This window comes from Berghia stephanieae, chromosome 13 (assembly GCF_034508935.2).
Source record: "Berghia stephanieae isolate SIO BIC M18660-M18661 chromosome 13, UCSD_Bste_1.3, whole genome shotgun sequence".
Lineage (NCBI taxonomy): Eukaryota > Metazoa > Mollusca > Gastropoda > Nudibranchia > Aeolidiidae > Berghia > Berghia stephanieae.
This window is the reverse complement of record NC_088372.1, coordinates 22,239,676-22,262,175: the sequence shown is the minus strand read 5'-3', so window position 1 is coordinate 22,262,175 and position 22,500 is coordinate 22,239,676. Positions and strand designations below refer to the sequence as shown.

Sequence of the window (22,500 nt, the reverse complement as noted above, 5' to 3'; positions counted from 1 at the left end):
GATTCGTTCGATAACAATCTGAGACGACCAGAAAAGATTAATGGCATTGTATTCTATTGACACCGAGATAACCATGCCTCTCGGACATTCGTTATAATGTAAACAATGGCTGTTATTGGTAGACATTGCAAACTACACAGGTTTTACTATCCCTGGAATGTGTCTAACCCATTGTTCAACTTCTTGATCAATAGAAAGAAAACAGAAAACTTGGAAGGTTTATAATATTATGATCGAGAAAACCATGTGATAACTAGTTACCCTTTTGACGGTATAAAAACAATAACAATGATCAGAGAGAGGTCGATTTCATTCACGGTTATGTTTACAAACAACCAGCCATGCTTGTCCGAGTACATGTGAAGGTGTGTCACAAATTCCATGTTTTGATCGGTCAAAAATCTACTGGTTAATAGGATTCAATAGTCGTATGTCACATCCGCTCAGCAACGAGCAGCTTGGTTCTAAACAAAGAAAATCGGTACTTTGATATTCTTCATGCTGGCTAGAACGTTTTCACTTGTCATGTGATCAGAATGTATAAAAGTCAAAACATGACCAGATATTTAATATTTTTCCCAGCTGGATACACTTTTATGCTCGTCGGAGAAGTATTTCATAAAGGCGTCCGCCATCATTCCGATAGTTTAGAACCAGTTACTAAGGTACTATGCGTCATATTGAGGGAAGTGACGTCACGACTGTTGAAGCCTCTTGGTAGATGAGACGCATATAGATAGTATGCAGATGACGTCACTCTGGTCTTTGTTACTGTTTTTGCCATCCGCGTTTGTGAGTTGTTCTCACTAAACTGTATTAACCAGACTATAAAGGTTCATGGTTACACAGAGTTTGTGTGTTGGTCCGTTATACTTCCGGATGGCAATGTTGTGAACTCCTTGGCCAAGCGCATTCTATCTATATAATAATATAAAACGGACCATAGGCACATCTCCGGGAAGGGGGGGGGGGGGGGGGGGGTGCTCTCTGCTGATTCATGAGAAGAGCCGCCACTGATGTTGATGACGTTATTCCTAAAATAAATGATACCAGTGACATGTCTTTGTGTCAAATGCTCAACAATGATAAGAAACAAAACAATAACAAATTATGCAACACATAAATGTAATTCGAGCTGTTTGATGGAATCTTAACTATTGAGATTTGGTCAAAATGTAATGTTATGATTTTATTATCATTCATCTGTCGTCAGCGAATGGGCATGTTCTATATTAACTTTCCATGTGCTCGAGGTCATAGGTCACATTGCAAAATGTGCTCAAAGTGACCCTCTTAGTGAAAGGTGTTCACAGCTTTTTAAATATTTAACATCACGATAGGTCATTTGATTCAGCTTGACACATGGGTATGTTTATAACTTTTGTAAACAAAGCAGCGTGTTTACATTTGTTAAGAAATATCCAATCGTTGGACAGCAACAAATCATGTGATTGATGACCTGCTTTGACGAAAACATGAATATAGATCGCTCCCATTATCACTTTTACTCTCCGCATTCCGATCGGATAAGTTGGTCCTTCATTTTGTGAGGATTTGTCACAATGCTTTACACTAATGTGTTAGAATTACTCTTTTAAATATGGAACGCCTTGCCTTTTAACCAAGTTGAATCAAAATTGTGAACATTGTTTGTGGTGCTTTTGAAGGATTATTATTCCAATGGACAGGCATGTTTTGGAGAGAGTTAAGCGTAAAGTCGTGACTTATGTGAACGCATAGCCAGACACTGACCAAAAAATGAACCAGTAGATTTTTGACCAATCAAAACATGGAATTTATGACACACCTTCACAAGCATCGTTGGTTGTTTATAAACAATAACGTGAATGAAATCGACAGCTCTTTGATGATTGTTATTGTTTTTATATGGCCAAAATGGGTGACTAGATATCACACAATTTTCTCTATCACAATATTATAAACGTTTAAGTTTACATATAGTTTTCTGTGTTGGTTCAAATTATCAAGCTCTAGAACAGTGGGTATTTTACTTAGACACAAGTCATCGATAGTAAAACATGTGGAGTTTGCTATGTTTATGATTGGCATTGTTTACATTATGACGACTGTCTGAGAGGCGTGGCTATCTATGTGTCTATTGTCACATTACATTGTGGCGGCCACCAAAGAAAAACAACCCAAAAACCCAGTGAGATATTCCATTCAGCAGTTCAATATATATGATCATTTGTTAAAAAATAACAATGTGAAATAGAATGTAGGCTTCAATTTAATATACGAAAACAGATAAAATGGACGTTTCGGTTTTCCCTTTATCAACAAAACAGGATGAATGAAATACTACAGACGAATGAGATACTGTGGTAGTTGCGTTGTTAAGATGAATAAACAGAAACATTGATGGACACGAAATAGTCTATGCTTCTTTGTGAGGAAGCACGAATTAAAATAGAACAAAAGATATTTATAAAATGTGCGCAATTGATTAAGTCAAAAGAGGGGAGGCGGGGAGGAACTGTGGTATGCAGTTTAGAAAGTGAAATATGATAACGTGTAGACTATTGTTGGAAAATAAATACAATGGAATTGGAAATAAATACAAAATATAAAGGATGTAGGTATTAGTATAATCATTAGTGGCAGAAGCAGCAGCAGAAGCAACAGTAGTACTTTTAGTAGTAGTGGTAGCAGTAGTAGTAGTAGTAGTAGTAGTAGTAGTAGTAGTAGTGGTAGTAGTAGTAGTAGCAGTAGCAGTAGTAGTAGTAGTAGTAGTAGTAGTAGTAGTAGTAGTAGTAGTAGTAGTAGTAGTAGCAGCAGTAGCAGTAGTAGTAGTAGTAGTGGTAGTAGTAGTAGTAGTAGTAGTAGTAGTAGTAGTAGTAGTAGTAGTAGTAATAGTAGTAGTAGTAGTAGTAGTAGCAGCAGCAGCAGCAGCAGCAGCAGTAGTAGTAGTAGTAGTAGTAGTAGTAGTAGTAGTAATAGTAGTAGTAGTAGTAGTAGTAGTAGTAGTAGTAGTAGTAGTAGTAGTAGTAGTAGTAACAGTCGTTAGAGCACTACTAACAACTCAATTTTTCATTGTGTCTTTTGGTGATCGTCAACATGTATCTGGGTGGGGTCTTTTGACCTTCCGTGGTGGGCAGGAGGTATTTACTTTGTCTTCTATCCCCCTATATTGTCTGTTTTCCAAGTTGCTTTCTTTCTTTGTCTTGAAATGATATTATTTGGTTTGTCCTGGCCCTGGCCGGAGTCCTTGACTGAGGGGGGGGGGGGGGGGGGGGGGGGGGGGGGGGAGATAAACAGTCAAATGCATGTATTACTTTTGAGAGATGACATTTAAAAACTTGTAAATCATCTCTCTTTATTTATAGATAGAATGCGCTTGGCCAAGGAGTTCACAACATTGCCATCCGGAAGTATAGCGGACCAACACACAAACTCTGTGTGACCATGAACTTTTATAGTCTAGTTAATACAGTTTAGTGAGAACAACTCACAAACGCGGATGGCAAAAACAATAACCAAGGCCTGATTGACGTCATCTTCGAACTATCTATACTATACTATTTTATTTTGTTTACAATATCATGTATTTAAGCATTTAAAGTGTATTCCTCTTAGTGGGATCCTGTGCTTGTGTCTAGATGAGACTTTACACTGATAATGTGCTCTTTTAATCTTACATCTGTTCTCTATTTGATCGAACCATTCCTCTTTGTCTTACTTATCCACGTGTTACTGCGTCGAAACTGATAAATACTTACAAACTATCTGGAAAGCCCCTTGGCTCCAAAATAATGAATACATTTTCAAAATTATAACGGGAACACACTGCTAACTTAAAAAACAAACAAACAAACAAACAAACAAACAAACAGAATAATTATCATTTTAAGTTGATTTAACACCACGAGACACTGAATCATAACTCTTTAAAGACAACATAGTAAACAAACTTGGGTGTATTTCTTTGAAGTTGTATCATGTGCTTTTCGCAACATCCGAGACTGAAATATACAGACGTGAAACTTTTGGAGTGACAACGAGGTTTCGACAGTAGACGTATCTATAAATAGAACGAAGCTGACGTCACTCAGGTCTTTGTTTTTGTTTTTATGTATCACCCATGTTTATGAGTAATCCTCACTAAACTGTATTAACCAGACGATAGGAATGCGCTTGGCCAAGGAGTTCACAACATTGCCATCCGGAAGTATAACGGACCAACACACAAACTCTGTGTAACCATGAACTTGTATAGTCTGGTTAATACAGTTTAGTGAGAACAACTCACAAACGCGGATGGCAAAAACAATAACAAAGGCCTGAGTGACGTCATCTGCATACTATCTATAAAAGTTCATAGTTACACATAGTTTTGTGTGTTCGTTCGTTATACTTCAGGATTCCAATGTTGTGAGTTAAGCGCACACTATCTTTATTATCCAGAATATCAAGGTTCGATGTTACACACTGTTTTGGATGTTGGTCCGTTATATTTCCGGATGGCAATGTTGTGAGTTTCTTAGCCTGTTTCTGTTGATAATATAACTCACTATTCGCTTTGATTTGGTGGTCGTCACCTTCCACTATGGCGGTTTTTATTTATTATTATTATTTATTTATTTGGGGGGGGGGGAGGGGGGTTATTTGTCAGTTTCAGGCGATGGATTTACGAATGCAACGGTTTGGGGGATTTTAGTGAGAACGAATCACCCAACTAGAGACCTGAAAACATTTACAAAGAGCTGAGTGATATCAACCTCATTCATTCTATAAGTTTTTAGAGTTTTTTTTTTTTTTTTACAAAATGAATGGCAAATTTATAAACAATGAGCGAATCCCGCCGAACGGTGCGTATTATATAAGCGAGATAACCCACAAAGTATTAATTGGACAATTTAATTTAATTGATTATTTCCCTTGAATATGCGATGTCGCTACCCTGTGTTTAAAATACTCGCTTGTTCTGTCTGACAAATTAATCGTACCACACAATTAAAAAATGTGTAACCTTTAACGTTTATAGTCTGTTAAAGGGACTTTACTGAGAACTAATCACAGGGGGCAGCGTGGCTCAGCGGTACGGTCTTTGTTTCCTACCCGAGAGGTGTCGAGTTCGATCTCCCGCCGCTCGCTGTGTGGCCTTGAGCAAGTCACCTCGCCTTAGCCCAATTTGCGGCGCTGCACTGAGGCTGACGCCTGGGTTATTGCAGTCTTCCCTTGGAATAGACCCTAGAGACAAATTTTTCCCGTGGGATAAATAAAGGGAATTTGTTTTGTTTTTTTTTGTTTTTTTACCGTCGTTCTAATTAATGACAATGGCGAAGAGCCATTATCTCGCTTTTCTACGAAGTTTGTTGCTGTCATCTTATCGATTATTAGACGTCTATGTATCTTCAATCCATTATTTTCTCAATCTTTTGGACACACCACTACTATAACATTTCATCTTCTGGGGATTTGTATTCGCACATTTAAATTTTATATTAAAGATCTGAAAAAGTGTGGCTATGTGGTCTAGTAGTATGACACTCGCCTTCGGATCGGAAGGTCCTGGGTTCGAGCCTCGCGCTCGGCGCATAGTTGAGTCCTTGGAAAAGGCTCTTTACTCACATTCTATCACCGTACTCAGGTGTAAAATGAGTACCTGGCCGTTAACAGCGTTGTCTTTGTCCGAAAAATTGTAATATCGCCTAACATGCGTCATGTCCTGTCCTACATGTTAAATGTTGCTGTTGACCAGGGACCCCTTGTAAAGCGCTTTGAGCACATTGTGGATATTGCGCTATATAAAGCTCAATTTAAATTCAATTTAAAAAGTGTGTATGATACAGTACCAGACAAACCAAGAAAGAAAAATACAAGAAAAATAATATTCCAAACAATCAGACTAGGGGGAAAATATATTACAGCGTAAAAAAAAATGCTCAGAACACTACACTGGCGCCCAGTTCGAGCCAGAATCGAATACAAAATTGCCCTTTTTTTTGTTTCAAGGCACTAAATTCACGATCTCCGAGCTCGAGCTACATTCAAGAACTTGTGTTCCCCTTCTCCCCAATAGGGAATGAGATTAGCGGAAGAGTAGCGTCCATTGATTGGACGTCACCGGGGGAGAAGTTATATTTAAACAAACCAACTACAAGCCAAGCGCTCCAAATACACAATTTATTATTCATATTTCTGTACAAAAATGCATATCATAATCAACGTTATGCTTTTTTTGTACAGAAATATGAATAATAAATTTTGTGAAGTCCAATCAAGGGACGCTACTCTTCCGCTAATCTCATTCCCAATTCGTCAGCTTAGGTCATCTGAGATCCAGCTAATGTGTAAGAAAAGACTATTATTAAACTGATAACTGCAGCGTGGGGGGCAGCGTGGCTCAGCGGTACGGTCTTTGCTTCGTACCCGAAAGGTGCCGAGTTCGATCATCCACCGCTGCGCTGTGTGGCCCTGGGCAAGTCACCGTGCATCGTCCTAGCTCAATTTGCGGCGCTGCACTGCGGCTGACGCTTGGGTTATTCCAGTCTTCCCTTGGAACAGACCCTAGAGACAAATTTCCCTTATGGGATGAATAAAGGGAATTTTAGCTAATTATTTATTTATTTTTAAATTTTATTTTAAAGCAAATCCCACCAGAACTGTTTGCCGTCACACGAGGTCTAATAATTAGAATTCTTATTTATTAAAAAAAAAATATGTGACGTCGCGCGACGGTTTGGTCCGGAAGGTACATTTTGGACATTTGGACCTTTTGGTATTTTTGAATAGATCATTCTTTACTCTTTAATTTGATACCGGTTTCATTGATGTATCATATTTTTGGCTGAGTTATACAAGATTGAAATTGGGAGGTTCCTGATAATCTCAGATCCAAAATTCAGAGAAATTTGCACTTAAAGATTTTACACACATCACCATAGCAACGGCATGTTATATTTCAGCTATCGTAATGAAATTTGGCATGCGTTTTATATAGCATGTGACTGACATGTGTGTAAAATTATATTTAATTTGATCCATCAGCTTTTACACAACACTCGTTTTTGTAATGACGATATTTTTGTGAATTGACCCTCGAGTGAAAAATAAACCCAACAAATAGCACTCATACTTTTATCCATTTTAACAGTGCAATGTTTATTTAAAGTTAGCTGTGATATCGGCACTATTTCACAAGATCTGCAATTCTGGAAAGTCTTCACAAATTAACAGGCGAAAGTAGCCGAGGCATTACAGTCGATTGACTGAAAACCGAAAGGCCGTGAGTAAATCAGACAATCTAACACTTCAAACTTGAAACAAAGGAATGAAAATAGTGTCAACTCAACCATAATTTCTCTTACTCAATCGATGTGTTCAAGGGGGGGGGGGGTCGTGGATTGGGGGGAGGGGGGAGGAGGAGGTGGTGGTAACAGCTCTTTGCACTCAGAAAGGAAAGAGTGCTCACCCACTCGGTTTTTTTTCTTTTATTTTCAACATCCTCCTGCATGCCCCCCCCCCCCCCTGCCCTCTCTCTCCTCTCCCTCCCTTCTTTCCCATATCCCATAACTCTTTCTCTCTCTCTCTCTCTCTCTCTCTCTCTCTCTCTCTCTCTCTCTCTCTCTCTCTCTCTCTACTTCATGTTCCATCATTCTCTTTTTCATTTCATAATCACTCTCTTCATTTTGTCTCGTCCTATTCACTATAGATGGACTGTTTTTAATGAAAAAGGTACGATTTTATGATAGAAAAATACCTTAAAAAGTCAAAATTTGAAAAAACGCATTTTGACTATTTTAGTCACTTTTCAAATATAATGGCCGTTTTCTCAGTTCAGCTAGATATACCTTCCGGACTGAACCGTCGCGCGACATTACATATATGGTTTTATGTGTTATCTGTGTATAAATCTGCGCGTGTATGTCTGTTTATGTGTGTGCAGAAATATAATGTGATAGTGTGTAAATGTGTGCATTCTTGATCGGTACAGTTGCATAGTTCAGTGAACTGTGAATTGTGTATTAATTAATATTTTAAAACACGATGGAACCGGGGCACAAAGGCGTTAACAAACGATGACTTTGATTTTTTGATTATATAATTCGTGATAACAGTTATCTATGAATTATTTCATATTAAGGAATAATGATATATTTTTGACAGCTTCAAGTGAGAATTGGTGTATGAACTGTTGAGATATTTACTAAATATCTTTGTGTTTTGTGCATTTGTTTTTGTGCCTCTCTCTCTCTCTCTCTCTCTCTCTCTCTCTCTCTCTCTCTCACACACACACACACACACACACTCTCTCTCTCTGTGTGCGTGCGTGTGTGTGTGTGTGTGTGTGTGTGTGTGTGTGTTGTCTTTTTTGTCAACGCTCCAGTTATTTTTTCACTAGATAATGTCAAGCAAGATGGGTTTTTTTAAGTCGCTGAACTCAAAATGTGCCTGCCCGATTATACAATATATCGTAAACAAAACGACATGGGAAGAGTAGACGGAGTCAAGATGACAGTAGAGAATATCGACTGGTACGGCACTCTCCGTCTGGCTGTGAGAGAGACGATCTTTGAACTTCACAGTCAGTACTCAAGAAGAAAACAAACGATTTAAAAAGTAAATTATAATAAAAAAAGCTATTTTGCAACTCGACTCTCACAACTTCTTGAGGTCAACAAACAAACCGAAAGCTCGAACCCAGGACCTTTCGATCCGAAAGTGAGTGTCATACCTCAAGACCACAAATTGCTTTTACAAAAAGGGTGTCTATGCAGGCGTCTTGCACTGCATGAAATGGTAATTTGCACTTTATCTTACCTACTAAGTGCATACCAAACCTTAAGCAATACGCTATATACATGTACATACCTTCTATTTTTACCACTACTATTTCCTCCTTCTAATATTATACAATGCGAATGTATATTCCTCCACAGGAAATCTGGTAACGCCAATCCAAATGACTCACTCACAATGATGCCATCATCACCAATGCCATCCCACCATGGGACACGACGAACGCATTCTTCCTCATCCTCTGGCCCAAACGAACCAGTCGGCAATGCAGCTTCGACGCCAGAATCCGACGACAGCAAAGATGACGACTTGGCTGACCTTGAGCACTGCAGCTTCACGTCATCTGTCCAGGTCATCCCCAGAAAAGATTCCGGTGGGTTTGATGTGTACACTTCAACCGTCACAGCCGCACCGGCATCGTCGTCATACTTTGACGGACTTCCTCCAGATCACGAAGTATTTGTGTCAAGCCTTCAGGATTTTTCCGGATCTTGGACAGAGGTGTCTACCGTAGGCATTGTCCAGGAACCTTCTCCGTATTATAGTACATCTAAGAAGAAGAAACGTCGCAACAATAATGTTTACATAACACAACAGCAACAACAACTACAACAGCATCAGCAGCGTCTACAACAACAACAACAGCAAAGTCCCGTGATATCACCACCATTACCTTCGTCACTCCCGATTGGTCCAGGGACACTTCAAAACAAGCCAAATAAGAAGTCACTCACGGAACCAAATAGAAGTGGACACTATCCATCAACTACAAATAAAATACCACCACAATTTGTTTATGAACCAAAACATGATTACAAAGAACCAAACACATTATCCATAGCAACAGGTTTTCGAATGCAAGTCACCAAGCAATTTGGCTCCACTTCTAAGAGACCTTCAACACCATTGTCACTGTCACCGCCGCCTTTACCATCAACAATACCAATTGGCGTTGTCAATCCAAATATACGAAGCGATAAGAATTTTCCAAAAAAAATTCAGGACAAACAGAAAGAGAGTCGTTCTCTTTCAAAGCAAAATCGTCAATCTTTCGGATCAACATCAAGGTTGTCTGACGATGCAGCTTCACGTGATTTGCCACCAGATGGCGACTTCGACTCACGGAAAGGTCAATTTTCAAGATATACATTCACAAGCAGACCTAGCAGCCGCGTCTCGTCTGTATCTGACTTGAGCGAAGTTTTAAAAACGGAAAAACTCAAGAAATCTGAGCAAATTCACGTTCGAAACATACCTCAAGATCAAAATGAAAAATTGAACCATCATGACAATTCAATGCAGAGACTGCCACAAACTCTATCTAATTTTGAAGGTGACAATTTGACGATTAAAAATAGAATTTCCCTATCCTCATTTCCCAACAACTCACGTATGTTTGCATCATCGAACGATCTACCAGGACTACACGACCATGGTCTGAAAGATTCCAACAAACGATTCACATCTCAAGCTACCCTAACTCTTTCCCATCAAGAAAATAGTCCAAAACCCGTTGTTGTCAAAAGGGGCATCTTTTCAGCTCCAAAATCTTTTCTGGCATCGCTTACTGGTAAAAATGAAAAGAAACACCAGGTAGAAAGTATCCAGGAATATGACAACAGAAATATTAATCAGAACGGAGTTTTCTCATCCAACGGATCCTTTGAAGAATCGCGTGTCAAAATTAATCCACAACATACATTTTCTACTTCCAATTCTCACAAGAATAAAACAGGTTTAGCTGCAAATGATATTACCTTAAATCCACGGGATTGTGGCTGTTCTCGATTCCACGCGCATGGTTTCCATGGCAATTTCATCAACAATGACCTCAAAACCTTGAAAGAGAGCAGGTATGAACAGATGATGGCCTCATCATCGTCACACAAGATGGCGGATGAAGTAAGGGGAGATCACTTGGATACCCCATGGAGTATATTCTGGGTTCCCAACCTTTCATTCCACCCATATGTTCACGGGGACCCAAAAGTCAATTTTGCTTCTCTTTGGCCGTCCATAAGAGAATTGCGTGACATGCTGCAGGTAAGACGCCCATGGTCATTTGTTACATCCCTATATAATATATTATACTCGTATATTTTGACCGGTTCCTCGATTTCCGACAATGCACTATAACGTTAAGATGACTTTTATTGTTTCTGACCGGCTCCTAGAGTCACGACAATGCACTATAACGTTAAGATGACTTTTATTGTTTTTGACCAGTTCCAAGAGTCTTGTTGTTCAGAATCCTGTTTTGGAAGATGGTGAAATCATTGTAATATCCAATAAAAATGTGAAGATTTAAATTACAATCTATCAATGTCATACAACACCATAACGTTAAGTTGAGATTTGTCTAAAACACAACTCCCTAGAGTTCTGATGTCCAGCAATCTGTTCTAGAGGATGGTGGATGCTACGGTCTGACGCTGCTGGCCGTCACCTGTGGTCCATTGAAGGTTCTCCGCTGTCTGCTGGAACTCGGTCTTATACGTGAGTAGCTATAAATATTAAATGTTAACACACATCGACCAAACACACACAAACACACGCACACACACACATTCTCTCTCTCTCTCTCTCTCTCTCTCTATCTATCTATCTATCTCTCTCTCTCTCTCTCTCTATCTATCTATCTATCTATCTATTTCCCTCTGCCCCTCTTTCTCTTTAACCCCGATAGGTGTGTACTTAATGATTCCCTATATGTCACAGCAGTTGTATAATTCATATTTCATGTTAAAGGTGGCTCCGGTCGGCTGTTTATGAACATTTTCAGCCTTAAAATTTAAAACGTTATTTTGTCATTGTTAGGACTTATTACTACAACTACGAGTAAAGATACCACAACTATTTCTACTTCAACTACACTAATGATGACTAGTGTCGAGCGGAAGTCTCGATGATACCTCAAGTCATCGGCCACCAACACTCAAAACTTCCCGAACTCGATGACCAAGGAAAAGTCGGGAATTCCCGAGAAGTAGCACTTCAACTGAGCTTTGGATGGCTTTTTTGTATTAAAACTTAAAATACATTAAATAAATTCACTTTGTATAATAATAAAACATTGATACCTATAACCATTTTGATCTATTTACGACGTTTGTGTTTTGTTAGCTGTTTAAAATATGATATAACGTCAATACCCAATACCAATGACTAGGTATTGAATGAAAGCACCGATGACTAGAGCGATGCTCGAGACTTTTTTGAGTCTCGAGACTCAAAAAAGCATCGAGACGCAAAAAAGTCTCGAGCTTCGCTGGAATCATCGCCGACGAGAGAGGGGTGAACAATGCAGATAGTACACATTGTTAGTAACGCGTGCGTCGCTCGCGCAGTATAGTCTCGAGACTCGGGACTCGGGACTCAATACGAGAAGCATCGACGACCAAGATTCTCGAGACGAGAAAAGCATCGAGAACTAAGTGGAGGTCGGGAAATTCTCAGTCGTCGATGACCTGACTTATCAAAACCTAAAGCATCGATGACCTTTTGGTGACCCGGATGCCCTCCCCTAATGATGACAACTCCCGCCTTGATGTCAGTATCTATCGACCCTGACAGACGTCACTTCCGGTACGATGCATTATTATTCTCGAAGGTCAAAGTTCAATGAAATATTATAGCCGAGTTGACCATTCTGTAAACTTAAATTATTTTTTAAAACGAAATATGATTCTAAAATGTTCTGTTTTTGTTTTTATGGGTTTTATGGCGCTTGCGACACATTTAGGTCATATCAGCGCCAGTAAAAAGGAAGAGAAGGTGATAGTATAAAAGTTCTAGAATTACAATTTAAGTAACTTAGAAAAAGTAAGACAAAGGGGAATGGTACAAATAGGGAATAGGTGTAAATTCCAAGAGCATACTATCAATGTGCTTAGTGCTTAGTTTAAGATACCTAAAGGTATCATCCAGACACCAGCACAGGGTGACAATAAGAGGAATACACTCAAATGCTTACATTATAAATTCAAAACAACAAATATAATAATACATAACAGAGAGATATTTACATTTACAATGGAAAAAAATATTATCTTTCAATACAATAACTATACATTTGACCATTTCCGTCCCAACCAAGGACTCCGGCATTGGTCAGGTCAAAACCAAGTAATCTCATTCCAAGACAAAGACAGAAGGCAAATTGGAAAACAGATATAGATGGATAGGAGACACAGTACGTATCTAAAATTTTAACCCAGTGCCTTCTCTATCGTATGCCAGCTGTGTAAAGGAGACCCTTCCTATTAATTTAATGCTTTCAATTGGATTCAGTAGTCTGATGTCACGCGCCCGGCAACGGCGGCCATCTTGGTTCTAAACAAAGAAAATCATGACTTTTTATTCTTCATGCTGGCTAGAACTTTTCATTCCCTTTTCATATGCCTTGTGATCAGAATGTGTAAAAGTCAAACATGATCAAATTGATGGGTTTTTTTTTCCCTCTGGATACGCGTTTAAGCTCGCCGGAGAAATATTTCATACGGCGTCCGCCATTGTTCCGATAGTTTAGAGCCAGTGTTACTAAGTTACCAAACGTCATAAGGAAGGAAGTGATGTTACGACTGTTGAAGACTATTCCACTATTGGACACGATAGGACAGACCCTATAGATAGTATGAAACTAACGTCACTCCTTTGTTATTGTTTTTTGCCATCCACGTTTATAAGTAATGCTCACTGAACTGTATTAACCCGACTAAAAACGTTCATGGATACACACAGTTTTGTGTGTTGGTCCGTTATACTTCCGGATGGCAATGTTTTGAGCTTCTTAGCCAAGCGCATACTATCTAAAGATAGTACGAAGCTATCGTCACGTAGGTATTTGTTATTGGTTTTTTTGCCATCCACGTTTATGAGTAATTCTCACTGAACGGTATTAACCTGACTATAAACGTTTAAGGTTACACATAGTTTTGTGTGTTGGTCTGTTATACTTCCAGATGGCAATATTGTGAGTTTCTTAACCAATCGCATACTATCTATATAAAAAAAAGGAAAAGCAAAATTAATACAAAACACAAACAAAAACAAAAGCAAAAACAGACAAACAAACAAGCCCTCCCCAAAACCCAAAACAAACAAAAAAACAGCAACAACAAAAATCAACAAAACAAATCCAAAACAAACATGGAGTAACAATCGAGAGAACACTTGTGCCTTAAAAGGGGTTGAAATCCAATAGCTTTCCATTCAAAGGCGCGTTACTTGACCGTGCGATATCCGATATTCAATATATATATATACTTTTTTCCTTATAATAATCATTATAATGATAATAATGATAATAGCAATAATAATAGTAATAATAATAATAATAATAATAATAATAATAATAATAATAATAATAATAATAATAATAATAATAATAATAATAATAATAATAATAATAATAATAACGATGATGATGATGATGATGATGATGATGATGATGATGATGATATTAAGAATAATAGTGATAATAATGCAGTATGCGGTAAGTAAAATACTCACCTGTTCTACCCGTTTCATCATTCTTACCAATACACAAAACTATGTAAAACCATAAACGTTTATACTCTGATTTATGTAAATGTTGCTGCTCAAAGCTCGAAGAAATAAATAACAACTTGAAATTGAAAGTCAGCTTCAATTTGATATACGAAAATAGATAAAATGGACTTTCGGGTTTCCGAACAAAACAATTTGAATGAAACACTACAGACGAATGAGATAATGTGGTAGTAACGTCGTGACATTTTCAATTTTCCACAATGGGCATGATCTTTATTAAATTTCCATGTGCTCGAGGTCATTGGTCACATTGCAAAATGTGCTCAAAGTGACCCACATAGTGAAAAGTGTTCACAGATTTTCAAATCCCTAACATCACGATTGGTAATTTTATTCAGTTTGACACATGGGTATGTTTATAACTTTTGTAAACAAAGCAGCGTGTTTACATTTGTTAAGAAACAGCAACAAATCATGTGATTGATGACCTGGTTGGACGAACACATGAATATAGATAGTTCGAAGATGACGTCACTCAGGTCTTTGTTATTGTTTTTTTGCCATCCGTGTATATGAGTAATGCTCACTGAACTGTATTAACCTGACTATAAACGTTCATGGATACACACAGTTTTGTGTGTTGGTCCGTTATACTTCCGGATGGCAATGTTATGAGCTTCTTAGCCAAGCGCATACTATCTATAGATCGCTCCAATTGATTAAGTGTTCCTCCATTCTCAGTTCACACGTTTCCAAAATATCCAACATCACAATATGTCATCTTGTTAAGCTTGACCCGTGTGTATGTTTACATCATCAAAGTTCATAAACAAAGCAGCATGTTCACATTTATTTAGAAATACCCAATCCTTGAACAACAACAAATCATGTGATCGATGACTTGGTTGGATATCCGAGATAATGGGAGCAACCTATAGATAGAATGCGCTTGGCCAAGGAGTTCACAACATTGCCATCCGGAAGTAAAACGGACCAACACACAAACTCTGTGTAACCATGAACTTTTATAGTCTGGTTAATACAGTTTAGTGAGAACAACTCACAAACGCGGATGGCAAAAACAATAACAAAGGCCTGAGTGACGTCATCTGCATACTATCTATAGATAGAATGCAGTTGACATCACTCGGGTCTTTGTTATTGTTTTTGCCATTTATGTTTGTGAGTAATTCTCACTTAACTGTATTATCCAGACTATCTAAGTTCATGGTTATACAAAGTGTTGTGTGTTGGTCCGTTATACTTCTGGATGACAATGTTGTGAGCTTCTTAGCCAAACGCATACTATCTATAACGTACCAAACACACAAATCAATGTGTAACCTAAAACGTGTGTAGTCCGATTAATAGGATTTAGTGAGAACTAATCATCCAAATGGTTGTCTAAAAGCAATAATAACTTGTCGCTATTATTTGTGTTGTTCTTTTCTGATGTTGTTGGTCATGATGAAATCTGGTCATTGGTCACTGTTGACCCACACGCCTTATCTGGCCAATCCGTCAATTCGTCAGTCTGTCAGTCTGTCATTCAATCAGTCAGTCAGTTGCCGTTGTGGAAGTATCTTCTCCCATCTCTGGAATCTGTGATATTCGACACCTGGTGCTCCATAAAGTATTGAGACTGTTGTATTATTGTTAGAATTCAGATGATAACGAAGCGTTCACAACGATTATTTATATTAGATTGAATAGTCAAACCATGTGGTTGTTGCTGTTCATTTTTTTGTTTTGTCGTGAACGGATTTCCCAATCTCGTTCACGATGTAAAAAATAAGGAAAAAGTTCAGAAAAAGTCTCCACCGAAGTGGGCGTTCTCCATATATGTAGAGGACATATATGGGCGGTTAAAAAATGCTCTAGAGCACTTCGGGAATCGTCCCGGTCTAGCCTGATTCTTATAACATACCAAAAGTATGGCGGATCGGATCTGTGGGAAGATTCAACGAAAGGCGAATAGTATGTCTGTTTTGAATAAGGCTGTGGTCAAGAGAAAGAATGAAAGGTGTCGCGAGCTTTTAAAGGGAAGAAATGATGACGTCACGTTTACGCGGGAGACAGTGAACGAACACAACATGAAGATTACTCACAACAGCTCGATCGAGACACTGACAGTCCTGTCATAACAAAACACTTACAACAACAACAACAACAACAAAAACAATAATCAGTTACATAAAATCTTCCCCACAGTTTCTTTGTTATTCTTGGATTATCAAGAAAAGTTGAGTTTTGATTTCATTCCATTCATGGATACTATTGTTGGTGTGGTGTATAGATAGAATGAAATTGACGTCACTCAGGTCTTTGTTATTGTTTTTTGCCATCCTCGTTTATGAGTAATTATCACTAAACTGTATTAACCAGACTATAAACGTTTAAGGTTACATATAGTTTTGTGTGTTGGTCCGTTATAATTCTGGATGGCAATGTTGTGAGCTTCTTAGCTCATACTATCTATAGATACTATGTGTTTAGGTAAAATATTATTGGGTAATTAGTTCTCACTGGAGTTTTATCTTTCTTCAAATGTCGGGGACCTTGGTCTTCCTATTTTCCTATTTCATTGCAGGGCTGTCCTTGTGATATTGTCCTTTGGTTTTCTTGATGCGTGTCCTATCCATCTCGGGAGGACTTCCGTAGTTTCACAGCACTTTCTTTATATTATAGGTATTACTTAAACTTAATCCATTCGCTATCATGTATTTTTAATGAGCACGATCTACATTACATTTCCATGTGCTCGAGGGCATTGGTCACATTGCAAAGTGTGCTCAAAATGACCCACATAGTGAAAAGTGTTCACAGTTTGAGAAATATCCAATTGGTCATTTTGCTCAGCATGACTCATGGGTATGTTTACAACTTTCATGAACAAAGCAGCTTGTTTAGATACATTGAGAAATGTCCAATCGTTGTACACCAACAAATCATGTGATCGATGACTCGGTTGGACGAAAACACAAATATAGATCGCTCCCATTAGTCCAATAAAAATTACGATTTAAAATTTAAGATAGGTTTCAATTTTTTAAGTGGTGTGATTCTCCTAATTTCAAAAACAACTTGCTGAGTCGGTTGTCGTTTACGACTTATTACTTACTATGATTCCCATCAGTTTCGACATGGCGAGTGATGGCAAGCAGTATGTTTCACCAGGATATAATATCTTCAGTTAGGGTTAAGGGGGGTTGAGGGGTCTTCTCCCCCCTCCCCCCCCCCCCCGGTTTTTTAAATTTAAAAAAAAAACCCTATTTAGGCGTGCTGTCAAACTACGGAAGTCCTTCCTCCATCTCCAATAGGCTTCAAATGTCATGAAGTCACTTCCCTCGTAATGACGCATAGTAACTTAGTAACTGGCTGTAAACTATCGGTACAATGGTGGACGCCCTTATGAAATATTTCTCCGACGAGCATAAAAGTGTATCCAGAGGAGAAAAACATTATAAATATAATCAAGTTTCGACTTTTATACATTCTGATCACAAGACATATAAAAAGTTCTAGCCAGCATGACAAATCAAAAGTACCGATTTTCTTTGTTTAGAACCACGCTGCTCGCCGTTGCTGGGCGACGTGACACCTGTTAAATCCAATTTCTTCTGTATAATTGCCTTTCAACGGCTTCTTGTCCTGAAATAAGTTGATAGTATTTCTCAATGTACTCCATACCTTGGAATCACAACGGAAAATTAAAACTTCCAAAACGCCCACTGTATTTTTCATGAGAGGCTAATGTTCCAGTGCTCTATGAATATATTGTTCCACAAGGCAAAAATAAACAAACTATTTTCCTCTTTAACTCGGTAAACATATGACAAAAGAGAACAGATTTGGCAGGTTTTCAAAGGCAATGCCTCAATCATTATAGAATCTCCCAGGCGTCATCTGCCCTAAACCAACAAAAGGACAGTATCTGGATGACTCAGATCCAACCAGATTTGCTGCAATCGACACATTTAGCTTTTTAATTCATAACTCTTTAATTCTATTACATTGTAGATAGAATCTCTTTACATCAAATGTTAACTAAGGATAACTTGCTTTACTTCTATTAGTCGGCAATTTCACTAACGTAATGTTTTGTTTTTTCACTGACGTAATGTCTTGCGTAATATTTTGAGTTACTGTTTAGACTTGGTTACAAGCCATGCAAATCAAATCCTTTAGTCCTAAAGCTCTAATCCATCCTAGTGCAGTTGGGAACCCTTATAAAGGGTTTTGAGCACATCTGGGATAGATTGTGCCATAAAAGAAATCAAACTCAAATCTTTTGTTTGTTTTTGGAATTGTCCTTAACACTTGGAATCATCATTAAAATCTGGAATTCTCCATAAAATCTGGAATTCTCCACAAAATCTGGAAATGTCGTTAAAATCCGGAATTTCATTCGAATCTAGAAACGTCTAGAATTCTCTTTCGAATCTGAAAATATTATTCAAGTCTGGAATTGTATTCGAATCCGGAATTGTCATTGGAATCTGGGATCGTCATAAAATCCTGGAATTTTCTCTCGAATCTGGAAATGTCACTCGAGTATGGAATAATTGTCATTTGAGTCTGTCGTCGTTATTTGTCCTCTCAAACTTATTTTTATACGTCATCTTTTCTTTTCTTTTCTTTTTATTTTTTTTGTGAGTGAAATTTAGCTACAAGATCAACGTTTTGGGACAGCGTGGTTCAGTGGTATGGTCTTTGCTTCGTACTCGAAAAGTACCGAGTACGACTACCCGCCGCGCTGTGTAGTCTTGAGCAAATCACCTACATAGCCTTTGCTCACTTTGCGGCGCTGCACTGCGGCTGACGCCTGGGTTATTCCAGTTTTCCCTTGGTATAGATGAGTTTAAAAATCCCCTTATTAATGAATAAAGGGAATTTATTTGTGTTGAATAGTTATTTAAGCTATTAAGGGTCAGCGTGGCTCAACGGTACGGTCTTTGCTTCCTACCCGAAAGGTATCGAGTTCGACCACCCGCCGCTGCGCTGTGTGTGTGGCCTTGAGCAAGTCACCTCGCCTTATCTCAATTTGCGGCGCTGCATTGCGGCGCTGCACTGCGGCTGACGCCTGGGTTATTCCAGTCTTCTCTTTGAATAGACCCTAGAGACAAATTTCCCCAATGGGATGAATAAAGGGAATTTTATTTTATTATTTATTTTTTATTTTATTTTATTTTATGTTCTATTTATTTTTTTATTATTGTGCTCCATTAATATATTGTGTGAACGGTACACGTAGAGTTTACAGCTTGTTAACCGCTGTTGCGAAAATTCTCTATTCTATTTATCAAATCTATTTAGCTGTGTGGTGTAGAAAGAACAATAAGACGTCTAATTACATTTTCAAACTTTGGGAAACAAATTTGAAATTTCAAAATTTGGATCAGTATTCGAAGACGCATATTATTTGATCATTTATATTGCTGTGTTGCTGTGTTGCCGTGTTGCTGTACTCTATCCAAATTACACATTTGAAAAGTGAAGGAACCGTCTTGTCAGCATGATGAAAATTGTGAGAAAAACTACAACTACAAGAGGTTTGTGTTAGAATTCCATCTATTATTTGTTTAAATATTTTCTCTCTTAATGATTTCTACAATCCCAATCCCCTCTCTGTATATATATATATATATATGTCACCACCACCACCAAAAACATCATCATCATTATCATCATCATCATCATCATCATCATCATCATCATCACCACCATTACTGACTTTCATCATCATTTCGATTTTTGTTGTGGATTCCAACTACCACAAGCAGTTAGTACGACAAGCATTTCTAACATTAAAACCTTTGACCCCCAATTCTATAGGCATTTTATCTCATATTCCACGGTCACATTCTATTTGAACATGTCTCTTGCCTACTCTGCTACTCTGAAAAAACAAACACTTATTTAAAATTGTGCTACTCTGAAAAAACACGCATTTAAAATTGTGCTACTCTGAAAAAACACGTATTAAAAATTTTGACCAGAAACGTGTCCTTCAAATATCGATCGATTTAAATGACGCTAACCTTGTCAAAAACTCTCAAACCTGGGACTTCGCGAAGTCTTTCTTAAAGTCACAGATTTGAGAGTTTTTGCCAAGATGAGCGTCTTTTAATCGATCGATATTTGAAGGACACATTTTCTGGCCAAAATTATAAATACGTGTTTTTTCAGAGTAGCACAATTTTAAATAAGTGTTTTTTAAAAATCTTTTAATCTTCTCCTTATCACCTGCAGCAAAATCGTCACATTTGCGACGACACAATGTACATTTTTCTTATTCAGATTTATTTTCTACATCACAAACTTTGAAGATTGATCTTTGTTTATAATCAATAAGAACATAAAGTTGTTTTGTAGAGAGCTTGTTTGAGTTTAAAAAATCAAATGTGCTGCTAGTTAAGCCTACGAATGGGGGAAAATACTGAAAAGGCTTGGTAAGAAAAGAATTAAAGAGTAGGCAGTGCAGTTCTATCACGTACGTTTTTTCTTTACATTTCTATTAAATGGCTATTAAACTAAGCCATACAAGTCAAAGTCTTTTATATGCCTCCGACTTTCAATCTAATATTAGTACACACCACTTGGTGTGAAAGGCGCTAGCCCTAATGTGTTGTGGGTAGAGGTGCCCGATCTATTCTCTAAATATAAATAATAATAAAATCAAGCTTGACCCTACGCCTCGAAGCGGTATTAAGACGGGATTTGGAAATCGAAGAAAACGGTTTTAAAGTGAAAATGGTCAAAATTATCAAATTTCAGTTTTTGGTTGTTTCAGAAACTACAATCACTTTTTCTACATGAAAACATAATAATTCAACATAAATATTGTGGATAAGTTATATAAATTTAAAGTTTTAAAATGCAACTATCAGTGACACATTCAAAACGAGAGTTAACTTTCTCTCAGAGAGCCACCATTTTCAAGACTTAGTAATATTAAGTCTTTTCCTCCACCAATACCATGTAAGATGCCACAGCAAAGGGCGTGTCTTTATCAATCTCAGAGAAAGCATGACTGTTTCCACAATTTCATGGTTCAACCAATAATGAACTTTAAAAACTGTAAACAAATCTAGGTTTTTCCCTGAGAACCTTATAATTGAATGGTTCTGATTGGTCAACGCTCATCACATGTGCCTGTTGGCCATTAATATGCCCGGGCAATGTGTCATGACGTCAGCATGCGCGTGTTACATATGTGTGTGTTTGTGCATTTTGATAAACACCACTTGCTATTATATCTTTGTCTAGCTGCATTGGTTAATGATCGAGGTGAGGGTCTTTTGTCCCTCTTCCTTTATTCATGAAATTATAGGACATGCTAAGACTTAAATAGGACAACAGTTGCCCAATCTTACACTTACAGAGATTGTTGTAGGATAAACATTAAATTTTAAGTACAAAAGCAGAATAGTAAATAGAGCCTTCAACAATCAGTGAACTGCCGATGGAAATACGTATAACTAAAAAATGAAAAAAGTTAAAGGTATGGATAGACAAACAGAAAGAGAGACAGACCTATTCATGGATAAATAGATAGGTAGATATATATATATATATATATATATATATATATATATATATATATATATATATATATATATATATATATATATATTATATATATATATATATAGATAGATAGATAGATAGATAGATAGATAGATAGATGAAAAGGAGAGAGGGACAAACACACACACACACACACACACACACACACACAGAGAGAGAGAGAGAGAGAGAGAGAGAGAGAGAGAGAGAGAGAGAGATGTTCGTTTTGTCGTGCTTTCTTTGTATACTGAAAGAAGGGGGGGGGGGGGGTCTTTTTAGACAATCAACAATGTGGGTGAACGCTAAGAATAACTTGAGAGATTCAATAACATGTTTTCATGTAAGTCATTACACAATAAGCCCCACCCCCTCCTCCTCAAGCTGTCATCTGACTCAAAATGGACACAATGCAATGAATAATTTGACCAGCCCATTTCTTTAATTGCAATCTCATTGGTCAATATGTTTCCAGTTGATTGACTATGACTTACTTTGAAACAAAATGCTTTCTTAAACTATCCCTACAATTCTTTGCTCTGCCTCCATCCCTTTCTTCATGTCTACCTCACTCTCTCCGCCTCCCTTTTCTTTCTTTCACACATACAAACACACACACACACACACACAAACACACACACACACACACACAGTTATACA

At 37.7% G+C, this 22,500-nt stretch overlaps 1 protein-coding gene across 3 annotated transcripts in view; it reads left to right on the top strand.

Annotated features, from left to right (window-relative positions):
- Positions 1-22,500, top strand: part of LOC144959008 (uncharacterized) — a 112,195-nt gene that overhangs the window by 23,925 nt on the left and 65,770 nt on the right. For all 3 annotated transcript variants that reach the window (XM_078891335.1, XM_078891334.1, XM_078891336.1), the window contains 2 exons: positions 8,904-10,806; positions 11,142-11,259. In XM_078891335.1, coding sequence (XP_078747461.1) covers positions 8,941-10,806; positions 11,142-11,259 — 1,984 coding nt within the window. In that variant the 5' untranslated portion in view covers positions 8,904-8,940. The remainder of the gene's footprint in view (positions 1-8,903; positions 10,807-11,141; positions 11,260-22,500) is intronic.